Below are 13,588 nucleotides of genomic sequence, written 5' to 3' on the forward strand. Positions count from 1 at the left end.
AGGAGAGAAAAGGAGGGTGGAGGGAAGAGAAGGAGGATGCAGGAAGAGGAGTGATTAAGGGAGAAGAAGGAGGTGAGAAATGGAGAGAAGAAGAAAGAAGGAAGAGGGAAGGGAGAGTTGAGGAAAGAAGAGCTAAGGGGAGAAATGAGAGAATACAGGGTTGAAGAGTAGTAAGAATGGAAGAGGGATTTAGAGGGCAGGAAATGAAGAAGTCATTATAAAAAGAGAAGTGGAAAGAAGTAGGAAGGGTAGAGAAGTAGAAATGGAAAGGAGAAGGGAAATAAAGGGAAACTGGAAGGGAAAAGAGAAAAGGGGAGAGAAAATGGAATAGGAAGGAGAAGGGAGGAGGGCAGAAAAGTTAAAGGATTTAAAGTGAATGGAGAAGAGATGAGGTAATAGATAGTGGTAAGGAGGATGAGGGAAGAGAATGAGGGAGGCAAGCAGAAGATGAGGGAATAGGGGAGGGTAGCAAGCAATAAGGAAGATAAATGGAAGAAGATGAAGAGAGGAGAGAAGACAAAGAAGTGGAAGGAGGCAGGAATAGGTAGAAAGAAAAGGAAAGCAGATAAAAGTGGCTGGAGGATGAGTGAGGAGGAAGGAAGCATAAAGTAGGAGGAGTTCTGAATAAGAGAGAAGAGTGTAATGGAGTGTGGAGGAAAAAGGAGTTTGGAAGGAAACAAGAGTGAGGAAAGAAGACAAGGGAAAGAAATAGAGAACAGGAAGATGAAGAATGGTATTGGGAACAAATGGGAAGAGGAAAGAGGAGGGGAGAGTGAAGGAAAGTGGAGGGAAGAATCAGGAAGGATGAGGATGGAAGAAGTAAGGGGAAGAGGAGGGATATGGGAAGAGGGACAAGGAGGAAATTAGCAGAAAGAGGAGGGAGGTAAGATGAGAGAAAAGAGAAAAAAGGAAAGGAAAAGGAGAGTATAGGTTGGAGGAAGATTGAGAAGGGAATAAGAGAAAAAGAAAAATGTGAGAAGAGGAGAGGAGAAAAAAGTGGAAGATAATGGAATTGAAAGAGAAGGGAGATAATAGGACCAAATAGTAAGGGGAAGGATGAGGGAAGAGGAGAGATGAGGAATGAACAGAAACGCAGGGTGAAAAGGAATGAAAATAGAGTATAGGGAAGAGCAAAGAGATGGAAAGTATAGCGACAAGTGAAAAGAAAAGAGGGTAAAAAGGAAATTGAAAGGAGGAGGGAAAGAAAGTGGAGCTGCAGAGAGATAAAATAGAGGAGGCTAAAGGATGGGGGAGAGAAGACATGAAGAGGCAAGAGAATAGAAGTGTTGAGTGGCGACGGGAATGATGATGGAAGAGAGACAAGGAAAGAGGAAAGAAGAGGAAGCATTAAGAGGAGAAGAAAGAAGATGAAGTCAAGGAAAGGGAAGAAGTTGGAAAAAAGAAGAGGAAAAAAGAGTGAAAGGCAAAGAGGCAGTAGAAGGAAGAGAAGGGAGGTGTGGAGGGGAAGAAGGAATAACAGGAAAGGATAGAGGAGAGAAGAGGCAGCAAGAAGGGTATGGAAGTGTAGGATGATGAAAGAGGGTAGAGTAAGAAAGAGGGAAGGCAAGAGAAGAGGATGGAATACAAGAAAGGACAGAAGTGTAGGGAGGAGGGCTGAAGTGGGAGGAGAAAATAGTTTGGATGACTGAAGAGAGAAGCAGAAATTGGATGTAAAAAGCAATAGAAGGGAAGATGATTGAGAAAGGAAAGGTAGGACGGAAGACAAGGAAGGAGGGTATTGGGGGATGGTACATGGAATAGAAACAAGAGAGAGGGAGAGAATGGAGGAGAAAGCAGGTAGGAGCATAAAGGGAAGAGAAAAGTATAAGGAGGAGGGAGAGGGAGAGAAGACAATAGTGGAGAGAGGATTGAATTGGGGAGGGGGAAGATGGCAGAAGACAGGAGAGGAGGGAAGAGGAAAGAATATGGAAAAGGAAGGAAGAAGAAGAAATTGTAGAAAAAAATCAGGTAGAGGAGGCAATAGGGAAGAGAAAGCAGAAGGGAAGAAAGTGGAAAAGAAATATTAAGAGGAAAGAGGATGGAGGGAAGTTGAGAAAGGAATAAGAAGGTTAGAGGAGGGACAAATAGAGATGGTCAAAAGAAAGGAAGGATGATGAGGGAGGGGAAAATAGATAGAGAACAGAAGATGTGCAAAGAGGGGGAAAGGAGAAAGGGGAGGACATATGAGAAGGGAGGAGGGAAGATGAGCAAGTAAGGGGGAAGAGGAAAGAGGGCTGTAGAGGAAGGAAGATGGAAGAAGTGGAAGGAGAGAATAAAAAAGGGAGAACAGAGGGAAAGTAAGGAGAATGAGTGAAGGGGGAAAGTGGGAAGAGGAGAGGAAAGGGGTTAGGGAATAGAAGGGAGGAGGGAAGAGGCAAGCTTAGGGAAGAGGGGGAGGAGAGGAGTGTTGGAGAGGAAGGAATATTCAGGAGAGAAGAAGAGAGAGGAGGGAAGAAGGAAGAAGTTTTCAGAAAAACAGAAGGAAGGAAAAAAGAGGCAGATGAAGGACAGAAAAGGGTGGGAGTGAAGGGAAGAGGAAATTGGATGAAGGTGAGGGACAAAAAGATAAAGGAGTTATAAGGAGATATGAAGGAAGAGGATGGTCTAGGGAGGAGGAAAGATTGTGGAGGAGGAGGGAGAAGGTTGATGAAAGTAGAGGGAGGAAGTAATGAGAAGAATGATTGAAAATGAGAAACAGAGAATGAGTAGGGAAGAAAGAAGATGACCTAACAGGAGAGAAGAGGAAATATGAGTAAGGAAGAAGGAGACAGAGAAGGAAATAGGATAAGGGATGGAAGAGCAATAAAGAGCAGGTAGAAAGGAAAAGGGAAGAGGAGGGAGAAGAAGGAAAGAGGCAAGAATAGAGAAGTAGTCAGCGGTAGTCAGGGAAGGGAGTATGGAAGAGGAAGGCACAATTTAGAGGAAAGGGGAGAAAGGTGACTGCAAGGAAGAGGGATTTCACTAAGAAAAAGGGATGGAAAGGGAACAATACAAATACAAGAAAAAGGTTGAATAGAGCGGAGTAAATTATGGAGGAGGGAGGAAGGGAGGAGGAGGACAAAAGAAAATCATGGAAGAAGGAAATTGAAATCACAGGAGAGAAGAGGAAACAGGAGGGAAAAGGAAAGAAGAAGGTGGCAGGAAGAGGGAGGAGGAAAGAGGATGGAGGAAGACTAGGAAGAATGAATGAAGGAGGAAAAGAAGACCAAAGAGGAATGTGGAAAATGTTTGTGGGAAGAGGAGAGAAGAGAGAAATGGAGGAAAAAAGGAATTGTAGGAAGGTGCATAAGTGGAAGAATGTAAGAGAAAAGATGAGGGGGGAGGAAATTCGAAGGCAGGGAAGGAATAGAAGAGGAGAGGAGAGGAGAGGAGAGGAGAGGAGAGGAGAGGAGAGGAGAGGAGAGGAGAAGAGAGAATAGAAGATGAGGAAAGGGGATTTGAGAAATGGTAGGGAAAGTATAGAAGGAAGGAGAAAAGAGAAAATTAGGAAGTTAAGGTAATAGGGAGGAGGAAAGTAGAGGAAGGAGGGAAGAGGAGGGAGATGGCAATAAGAACAGGAAATAATAAAGGGAAGAAGAAAGAAGGTGGAATGGGTGTAAGAAGGGTGAAAAAAAGAAGAAATAGAGAAGAGGCAGGCAGAGGAGGTAGTAGCAAAGATGAAGATGGTGAGATAAGGATAGAAGAGGGTATAAGCAGACAGCATAGAAATATTAGAGAAGGAAGAAGGAAGGAGGAAAGAGAAAGAAGGGGATAGGACAAAGGAGAGTCATGGAGGACATAGAAGTGAGGGAAGAGGAGTGAGGAGGGGTAAAGGAGAAGGAAATATTAGGGAAGAAAAGAAAGGATAGAAATGATGGAAGGGAGATGAAGCAATAGGGAAGAGGAAAAAGGATAAATGGAGGATCAAGGAGGGGTGAAGAGAAAATGAGAGATTCAATGGAAGAAGAGAAATGGATAAAAAAGCAGGGGAAGAGTATCAAGGAAGGAAGACAGCAGAGCAGGGATAGGAAGCCGAGGAGAAAGGCAACATGCTTAAAGAAGGGTATGAAAATTGGGAGATAGGCAGTAGATGTGTGGGGGATAAAATGATGAGGGGAAAAGATAATACTAGAGAGACTAGGAAGTAGGATGAAAAAGGTGACAGAGCAGAAAATGCAAGCAAACATTGGAGAATTAAAGAAAAGCAGAAGAATGAAAAGGACTTGAGTATTCAGAAGAGTCCATGAGTGGGCAGAAGTGCAGAACCCTAGTGACAAAACAAAAAGGAGCCTGAGGGGCTGGAGAGATGGCTCAGAGGTTAAGAGCACTGCCTGCTCTTCCAAAGGTCCTGAGTTCAATTCCCAGCAACCACATGGGGGCTCACAACCATCTGTAATGTGGTCTGGTGCCCTCTTCTGGCCTGCAGGCATACACACAGACAGAATATTGTATACTTAATAAATAAATAAATAAATATTAAAAAAAAAAACAAAAAGGAGCCTGAGGTGAGTTTGGAAAGCTATAGGATATTTAATGTATGTAGAGTTGACTAAAGAGGAGGGAGAGATGGTGAGGGTGATGGTAGATCACTGGGAAAGAATACAGGAGAAGAGAATGTAGATGAAGAAGAGGAGAGAAAAAGGCACACTGAAAGCGTATAATGTCAGCAGAACAACAGTAAGTTAAGGAAGAGAGCAGGAAGCTCGGGACCAAGGTAGAGGTGGGGAGAAGAGGCCAGACACTTCAGGGGTGAGGATACAGGTAGATTGGAGGGATTGGAAGGATGGGGTGGAAAGTAGATAGTGCTGAGGGCAAGATGTTGGAGGTGACAGGAGATTAGGGAGGAGGGACAAATGGAAGTGTCAGGAGACATACAAAGAGGTTAGTGGTGACAAAAATGATCAGAATCATAAGAGTGCAGAATACCTAGGAAGAGGTGAACTGTTTTCTCTGTGTGCCAAGTGAGTGGAATCAAAGGCTCTGGAAATTGAGAATTCTGGGAAAGAGGTTCATAGGAAGTATAAAGGCTGGGGACATACACAAAGTCAGGTCAGAAAGATGGGCAATGGGCTGACTTCTGTAAGGCTCATGAGGAGGTTAGAAGGTTCCAGGAATTCCCCAGAAACACAGGGAAATGAGCAGACTGGAAATGATAGATATCATGAGGGATGGCAGCTGAGAATGTGGGTACATGTTCTTGAGCAGAGTGTGAGTCTCTAGTAGAACATAAGGATAATGAGTATAAGAGATTAGAAGGTCGAGATAGATGGCTCAGCAGGTTAATGCACTGGCTACTCTTCTGAAGATTCTAAGTTCAATTCCCAGCAACCAATTGTTGCTCACAACCTGTAATTGTGATTAAATTATATATAATACAATTGTATATTTATATATATAATTATATCTATAAATAATTAAACCTGATGCCCCCTTTCAGCATAGAGATATTTATGCAGTCAGGGTGCTCATATCTTAAAACTCCCTAAAAGAGAAAGGAAGGAAAGTATGGGGAAGCGAAGGACTGGGGAAGAGATTAACAGGATATGGGGAGGAGGGCAGGAGACATAGTGGGATTGCTGGAAATTAAGAGAAATGGCAGGATGTCAAGGGGTAAGCAGATATTATGGGCAGAAGACATAGGTGGGAAGTGATTGCCAAAGATGGAAAGATTGGAAATGCTAGGTCTGAGGATGGGGATAGGAGACTTCTGCATGTGAGAAGGGACAGGAGAGAAGTGTGTTCCTGGGGAGAGTACAGCACTGGGTTTGGAGCAGACCAGGGTACCAAGGAATCTGAATACCAGACCAGGAGGATCCAATTGAAATTTAACAGATGGAGAACAGAAAGAAGGCATGTCAGAAGGCCAAGGATGGTACAGACAACTGTTGAAAGCTTGACATCTGGGTTGAGATGTCAGGAACTTGTGGGAAGAAGGCAAATGCTCTGAAGGAAGGCAAATTGCCAAGAATTTCGGATCAGAGACCGAGGTAAAGGGAAAACCCTCTTATCAGGGTTATGAATGGGTACTGGAAAGGAGGGAGGAGTCTGAGGAGGACAGTGAGACTCAACAGGATTGGAGGCTTCAGGTGCTCCTAGAAGAACAGAGGAACTCAGAAGTTTGAGAGGATTGCTGGGACAATGACGGAATAGCCAGGGTGAATTCATACTCCAGGAGTAGAGGGAAGTGTCTCAGGTTTGGGGACAGCCTGTTTGGATGCACAGAACCTGAATATGAGTGTAGACACATGAGGAAAATTCAGAGACTGCCCTAGGATACAGTGCTGCTTAGCAGAGCAGGATACACACCAAGAGCAAAAAGACTGGAATAAGGGAGGAAATTTGTGGAAACATAAAAAGGCTAGGAACATTTAGAGGGGCAGGGAGGATAGGGACCAAGAGAACAGGAGGCTTTGGGGAGAGTAGAAGGCATAGGGAGGAACAGAAATCTGAAGAGGCGGTCACATACTTGTCAGTTTAGCAGGAAAGGATACAACAAAGAGGAGGATCATAAAGATTAGAGCAAATAAATATTGAAAGGGAGTTTAGGAGACTGAGAGGAAGGCAAGATATATATATATATATATATATATATATATATATATATATATATATATATACTGCAGAGAACATCATAACCAGATAGACTGGGTTGTGAAAGACAGATGAAGTTGATAGATAAGGAAGAAGAATAAATACAACAATACCTGTGTGCAAAGTGATTAAAAACCTGGGATGAGCATGGGATGGGCCCAGCTTGCTCTCTGCAGGAGAAATGGCTCAGATATATGGCAAGATAATTGGGAGGGACAGGAATCTAGGCAGGAGGACAAGCATTTGTTTAGGTGATGAGAAGCAATATGTGAGGGAAGGAGAGTGAAGATGTAGGTAGGAGAATAAGGAGGGTGATAGGAGGCCTATGTTTGAATGGAGGCTGAGAGGATCAGGATGAATGGTGAAAAAGAAGACACATTTCAGACAGGGCAGAAGGCCAATAGAAAGGTGGGAGACTGCTGCACAAGACTGGGCTGGGAAACATGCCCACAATTTCAGAGAGACCAGGGGAGAATGGGGGTGAACAATCTGTCTCAGCACTTAGGACAACTGCCTGATCCTCCACAGGCCAGAGGTTTACTGCCAAACTCAAACCTGAAGTTCACAATGTCTTCAGCTCAGTGCTAAGGGCATCTGAGAAACTCTTTTAGGCCATCCAGGCACAATAGATGCAGTTGCTTCCTCAAACATACACAGGCATTCATAGAAAAGTTTTAATGATTCTTAAGAGGAATTTTTACTAATTGTGAAGATATTTGCCTGCACCTGTTAGGTGAAGACTGAGCTCTGAAGGGAGTTTATGGTAAGGGTGAATTCTAAATAGGCTTTACAGGATGATGTGGAGAAGGTAGTCTAGAGAAAGAGGTAGGGAGCAGGTCACACTATGGCAGATTAAGTGCTTAGACTATCAAGGAGGGAAGGCACCATAGAGGAGGTTTTCAGGGACAAATCATGCCACTTAGTTTAGATAGTTTGCAAATACGTCTTGTGTTGAGTCCAAGTTGTCTACTAGGGCAAGAAACATGGGAGAGGGCCAGGTTTTATGGTCCATATATTCAATCACAGCATAATGGAGGTATAGGAAGGTAGATCTCTGAGTGGCAGGCCAACCTCTTCTACTGAGTAAGTTTCAGGGTACCCAGGGTTCCAGGGTTGTTACACATAGAAATTCTGGCTAGGTAAACAGAAGTAGAAGAAGAAGAAGAAGAAGAAGAAGAAGAAGAAGAAGAAGAAGAAGAAGAAGAAGAAGAAGAAGAAGAAGAAGAGGAGGAGGAGGAGGAGGAGGAGGAGGAGGAGGAGGAGGAGGAGGAGGAGGAGGAGGAGGAGGAGGAGGAGGAGGGAGGAGGAGAATGAGAAGAAGAAGTAGCAGAAAAGAAGAAGAGGAGTAGGAAGAAGAAGAAGAAGAGGAAGAAGAAGAAGAAGAAGAAGAAGAAGAAGAAGAAGAAGAAGAAGAAGAAGAAGAAGAAGAAGAAGAAGAAGAAGAAGAAGAAGAAGAAGAAGGGGAGGAGGAAGAAGAGGAAGAGGAGTAGGAAGAAGAAGAAGAAGAAGAGGAAGAAGAAGAAGAAGAAGAAGAAGAAGAAGAAGAAGAAGAAGAAGAAGAAGAAGAAGAAGAAGAAGAAGAAAAGACAGGTGAAGAGCAGAGGAAAAGGGGAAGATGCAGGATTGAGGGTTGAAAAAAGGAAGTTAAGGAAAGAGGAAGGACAACAAAAGGGGAGGTAGAAGAAAAGTGAGAGGAAGGAAGGAGGAAGAGGAATAAAAGGCAGGACAGAAATGAAAAGCAGAGGAAAAAAGTGGAGAGAAAGGGGAAAGAACATGGTGGAGGAAAAAAAAGAAGGAATATGAATAAAAAGTGGAAAAGATCAAGACAAAATAGGTACAGGAAGAGAAAAGAGATTAGAAGAAGAGAGAAAGACAGAATATTGAAGGTGAAGCAAAAGGGAGGAGAAGACGGAAAATAAAGGAGTAGTGAAGTATGGGAAGAATAAAACAGAGGAAGAAGGAAAGAGAGTAAACAAGCAAATGTTTAGAGGGTGAAAAAGGAGAAATGAGGGAAGAAAATGAAAGAGGAAAGAAGCAGAATAAAGAGTAGGGGAGGACAAAAGAGGAAGAAACAGGTATGATAAAAGAGGAATGAAAGAATAAAGACAAAGGAGTATGGAAGACAGAAAATAAGGGAAGAGGAGAGGAGAGGGAAGATAGACAAGGAGGGAATAGGGTAGAAAAAGAGGGAGCAGGAAGGATGAAGGACAGAGAAAAAAGCTGAGTGAAAAGAGAAAGAGGTGAAAAGGAAAAAGGAGGAAAAAAGATGGAGGAAAGAAGATGGAAGAATGAAAATATAAGAGGAGGAAAAAGGAAGGGACAGAGGAGGGAAGAGAAAGAAGAGTGGAGGTAATAAGAGAAATGAGGGATAAAGAGCCAGAAGGGGAAAGAGGAATAAAGGAAGGGACGGAGAAAAGAAGATGAAGGAGAAAGGAAGAAAGTATGGAGGAGTTAAGACAGACAAGGAAGGAAGAAGGAAGAGGATGGAGAGGTGACAGAGGATGGAAAGGGGAATTGGATGGAGGAATGACCAGCAGGAAAGAGGGAAGTATGAGGAGGTAAGTGGAGGAAAACATAAATAGAAAGAGGAATGAAGTGGGAAGAAGAAGAAGGAGACAGAAGTTATTGGGACTGGAGTTAGAAAAGACTGAAAGGAAAAGGAGGAAATAAGGCAAATAAAAGAAGAAGGAAGAGTAAAGAGCAAGAGAGTGAAAAGAAAGAAAATAGAGGAAGAAGATGGAGGAGGGAAGAGAAGAGTATAGGGAAAATGATGAAGTAAAAGAGATAGTGGTGCAGGGATGAGGAAACAGAGAAAAGAGGAGGGAAATGCAATAGGGAAGTGAGGGATGAGAGAAAGAAGGAGGAATGAAGAGGGCAGAAGATAGATGAGGAAGGTAAAGAGAGGAGAGAATAAAAGGGAAAATGACAGAGTAAGGAAGGAAGGAGACAGGAGTTTAGGAGGTATGATAGAAGAAGATGGGAGAATATGGAATAAGAGGGAGGGGAAATGAATAGAAAGAAGAGGAAGGAACACAGAGGAGGGAGAGAGAAACACTAGGAAAGATGGAAGAGGACAGAAGAGGAAAGGGAAGGAAGGCGAGAAAGAAAAGGAGGAAAAAAGAACAAAGAGGAGGTCGGAGGATATAGAATAAAGGAGTGAAAAAGAGGTAGCAAGGAGGGAAATATAAAAAAGGATGGGGAGTGGTGAGGAGGAGGGAAAGAAGAAGAGCAGAGAAGTAGAAATTGGAGAAAAGTGGAGGAAGGAAGAGAGAAGCAAGACAAGAAAGATCAGTGAACAAAAAGGGAGAAAGGAAGAGGATTCACTAGGAAAGAGGAGGGAAAAGATGAAAGGATAGAGAGAAGTAGGATGAAATAGGGTACATGAGGGTGAAGGGAAGAGGAGGAAGATTGTAAGAGGCAGAAGGAGTAAAAATCAGTGAAGAAGGAAGAGAAGGGAAGAAGTGTGGGTGGGAAGATGAAAAAGAAACTAGAGGAGGGAAAGTGGATGATGGAAGAGGAGGTTGTGGAAAGAGTGGAGAAGTGGGAAGAAAAGGGGGGAAGAGGACAGAAGAGATAAGAAAAGTGAGAGGAGGGAGGACAGAAGAGGGAAGAATAGTATAAAGGAGTAGGGTGGAAGAGAAGAGAGGAACACAGGGAGAGATGGGGAGAAGTGAAAAGGAGAGTGGAGGAAAAGGAAGAAAAAGCAGGGAACATTAAAAGGGAGAGAAGAGGGAAGAGAAGGGAAGAAGCAAAGAGGAGACAGGATGAGGAGGGAAGTGGAAGGTGCAGGGAAGGGGAGGTAAGAGTATGGGTTTGAGAAAAGAGTAGAGAAATGACAAAAGAAGATGAGGAAAGAAGGAGTAGGAGGGAAGAGAAAGGAGAAGAAAAGAGAAGTGAAAGGGAAAATGGAGAATAAGAAAGAAAAGGGAAGAAAGTGGAAGCAGCCTGAAGAGGACAGAAAAGGGAAGGGAAGGCAAGAGGGGCAAGGAATAAAGGAATGGAAGCAGGGAGGGAGGTTTGTGAAGGAAAGGATGAAAGAATAGGAAAGAGGAGGGAAGGGGTAAGAAGAGGAAGAAATAAGGAAGGAAGAGGAGGAAGGAGAGAAGATGGAAGAGGAGTATAAAAGATACCAGCAGGATGAGGAAAAGGGAATGAATAAGAGAGAGGAGGAAAGAGATCTAGGAAAAGAGGAGGCAAGAGTGAAGAAGAGGGATGAGTAGGGGGAAAGAAATAGGGAGAATAAAAAAGAAAAAAAGAAGGGAAATGGTGGGAGGTGAGGATTAAAGGGAAGAGGAGGAAGGAGAGGTGATTGGAAAGGATAGTGAAGAGGAAGGGGAAGCATAAAAGGGAACAGAAAAGAGGGAAGAGAAGTAAGGAGGGAAGTGATGCAATAAGGAAAAAGAAGGAAATATGGAAAAGGAGGAAGAAAAAGAGGAGGTAGGAAGGAGAAGAAAACAGGAAGAAGGATGGAAGGTATATGAAGGAAGAACAATAGGGAAATGGGAATACAGGGAAGATGAAAGAAAGAGAAGAAAAGAAGAGAGAACAGTATGGAGGAGGGATGAGGTAGGAGGGGTGACAGCAGAGGGAAAATTAGAGAAGAGGACAAATGAAGGAGAGAAATGGAAGAGGAGTAAGTATGGTGGGAGGGAAAGGAGATTTTATGTAAAAGGAGGGAGCAGGAACATGGAGAAAAATGGAAAGAGGGAAGAGGGGTGAGCAGGGAAGAAGAGCAAGGAGGAAAACATGGAGTAAGCGATTTGAAGGAGGAGAAAAGTTGATGGAGGAGGAAGAAGAAGGAAAGAGGTGGGAGAAGAGAAGAGGAGGGAATGGTAAGAGAAGGGAAGAAGAAATAAATAGGGAAACAGAGAGAAGAGAGGGTAGGAAAAGAACAAGGGAGGGAGCAGTATGGAAGAGGAAAATGATGACAGAGTAAAGAGGAGGGAATAGAGAGGAAGAGGGAAGAGTAGGCAGAACAGAGTAATGAGTGAAACAGGGAACAGGAGGGAGGAGGGAAAGTAAAGCACAAGGGAAGAAGAAGGAGGAGGAAGAGGAAAGGGGAGGAGGAAGGACTAAAAAGGATGAGTGAAGATGAAGGAGGAGGACTAAAGAGGGATGTGGATGGGTTTGGTGGGAAGAAAGAGGAAAGAGGATGTAGTGATGAGGTAAGTGGGCCGTGTCCTGCAGCCCAGCTAGCTTTACCCAAAATAATTACACAGAAACTGTATTCATCTAAACACTGCCTGACCCATTAGTTCTAGCCTCTTATTAGCTAATTCTCACATCTTGATTAACCCATTTCTAATAATCTGTGTAGCACCATGAGGTGGTGGCTTACTGGGAAAGATCCTAACCTACATCCATCTTGGAGAGGAGAGCCATGGCGTCTGCCTGACTCTGCTTCTTTCTCCCAGCATTCTGTTCAGTCTACTCTGCCTATCTATGCTGCTGTCCTATCAAAAGGCAAAAACAGTTTCTTTATTTGACCAATGAATGAAGGCATAAGTCATAAACAATCCCACACCAGTTTGGAATTATGATTAATAGGGTGGTATTTATTTAAAGGGGAAAAAACTTACAGATCACCATCCCAGACAACAGCCCTCTGTGCAATCAGGAAGAAGTCTAGTCGCCGGAACTGGAGCAGGAAGTAAAGAGAGAGCGAGGAGGGAAGTAGCCGCTTTTTTAAAGGGAGAGAGACCACGCCCCAATGAGCTGGTATCTCAGCGGTTATTGGCTGGAGGAGCAGAAGGACCTCCCGCAACACCTCCCCCTTTTGTTTAAGTAAGAGAGTTCTTTTTTTTTTTTTTTTTTTTGGTTTTTCGAGACAGGGTTTCTCTGTGGCTTTGGAGCCTGTCCTGGAACTAGCTCTTGTAGACCAGGCTGGTCTCGAACTCACAGAGATCCGCCTGCCTCTGCCTCCCGAGTGCTGGGATTAAAGGCATGCGCCACCACCGCCCGGCAAGTAAGAGAGTTCTAAACCTACTATGAAATTATATACAATAACTACAAATATCCTATTCTAACTAGCTTAGGTCTTGTATAATAAATAGCTTGACCAAGTCATGAGTGGAAAGTAAGTACATTTATATAGTCTTCAACTCCATCAAAGATCTGAGAAGGGAAATAATGTTACCTGAGTAATTAGGAAGTGCAATCAAACAACTTCCAAAACATGCGACAAATCACAGAGACAACTAGTTACCTGGGCAATCACCCAAGGTCACGTTTGCAGCATTGAAGCAACCAACTTTGGCTAAGGCCTAACATAACTGACATACCATTTTCAAAGGCAAGAAACTTGTCAAAACTATCTTACCCTGTCTTGGCAGGATATGACAGTCCTGTTTTTTCCATTCACAGATACTCTGTATTTCTGTCAGTGGTTGAGGTATGGGCATTTCTTTGCCCAAAGGCCAGTTCAGTCAAGAAGAAAGGCTCCAGATGGAGTGTCTTTGGTGCTCAACATTCTCTCAGGAATAGAGCGGTATTGCCAGGAGCAATTGTGTCTCACTACCACAAAACTCTGAGTTAGATTAAAGGCCATTTTCTACAGCTCTTTGAAGAGGTTGAAGATTATCTATCTATACTTAGTATAATCTCTATGTATCTAAAGAACCTGATTAGTCTAATTATAAATGACAAACTTAGAATACTATTGATCTATATAATTCTCAATACCTATCTAACTTAAAGACTAAGACAATAAATGACTGTGAAACAAATGAGGACAATGACCCCCAAATATAAACATTGTACAAATATACATTGCAGTATGGTAAATATATATCAATACACAAACAATATGTAAGTATCCTAATCAGAGGTAGAAATGTACACTACAATATGGTAAATATATACAATATATATATCAATACAATATATGTCAATACATAAAAATGTTTTTAAACAGAGGTAGAAACATGCATGCATACAATAGTCAATATAATTTCACTTTATATCAATATATAAGAATCGATACCAATATATTTGTCTCAAAACAATAACTCACAAGTAC

General features: G+C 42.8%; 1 protein-coding gene across 1 annotated transcript; it reads left to right on the forward strand.

Moving 5' to 3' along the window:
* The first annotated feature begins 36 nt into the window (after positions 1-36).
* Fam9a (family with sequence similarity 9 member A) lies at positions 37-8,204 on the forward strand. Its single transcript, XM_057759561.1, is given in 5 exon segments — positions 37-87; positions 2,551-2,573; positions 2,609-2,652; positions 7,724-7,915; positions 7,954-8,204. Coding segments are annotated over 5 exon segments (561 nt in total).
* Positions 8,205-13,588: the final 5,384 nt, after the last annotated feature.

The sequence above is a fragment of the Chionomys nivalis genome, chromosome X (genome assembly GCF_950005125.1).
Source record: "Chionomys nivalis chromosome X, mChiNiv1.1, whole genome shotgun sequence".
In the NCBI taxonomy this organism is placed as follows: domain Eukaryota; kingdom Metazoa; phylum Chordata; class Mammalia; order Rodentia; family Cricetidae; genus Chionomys; species Chionomys nivalis.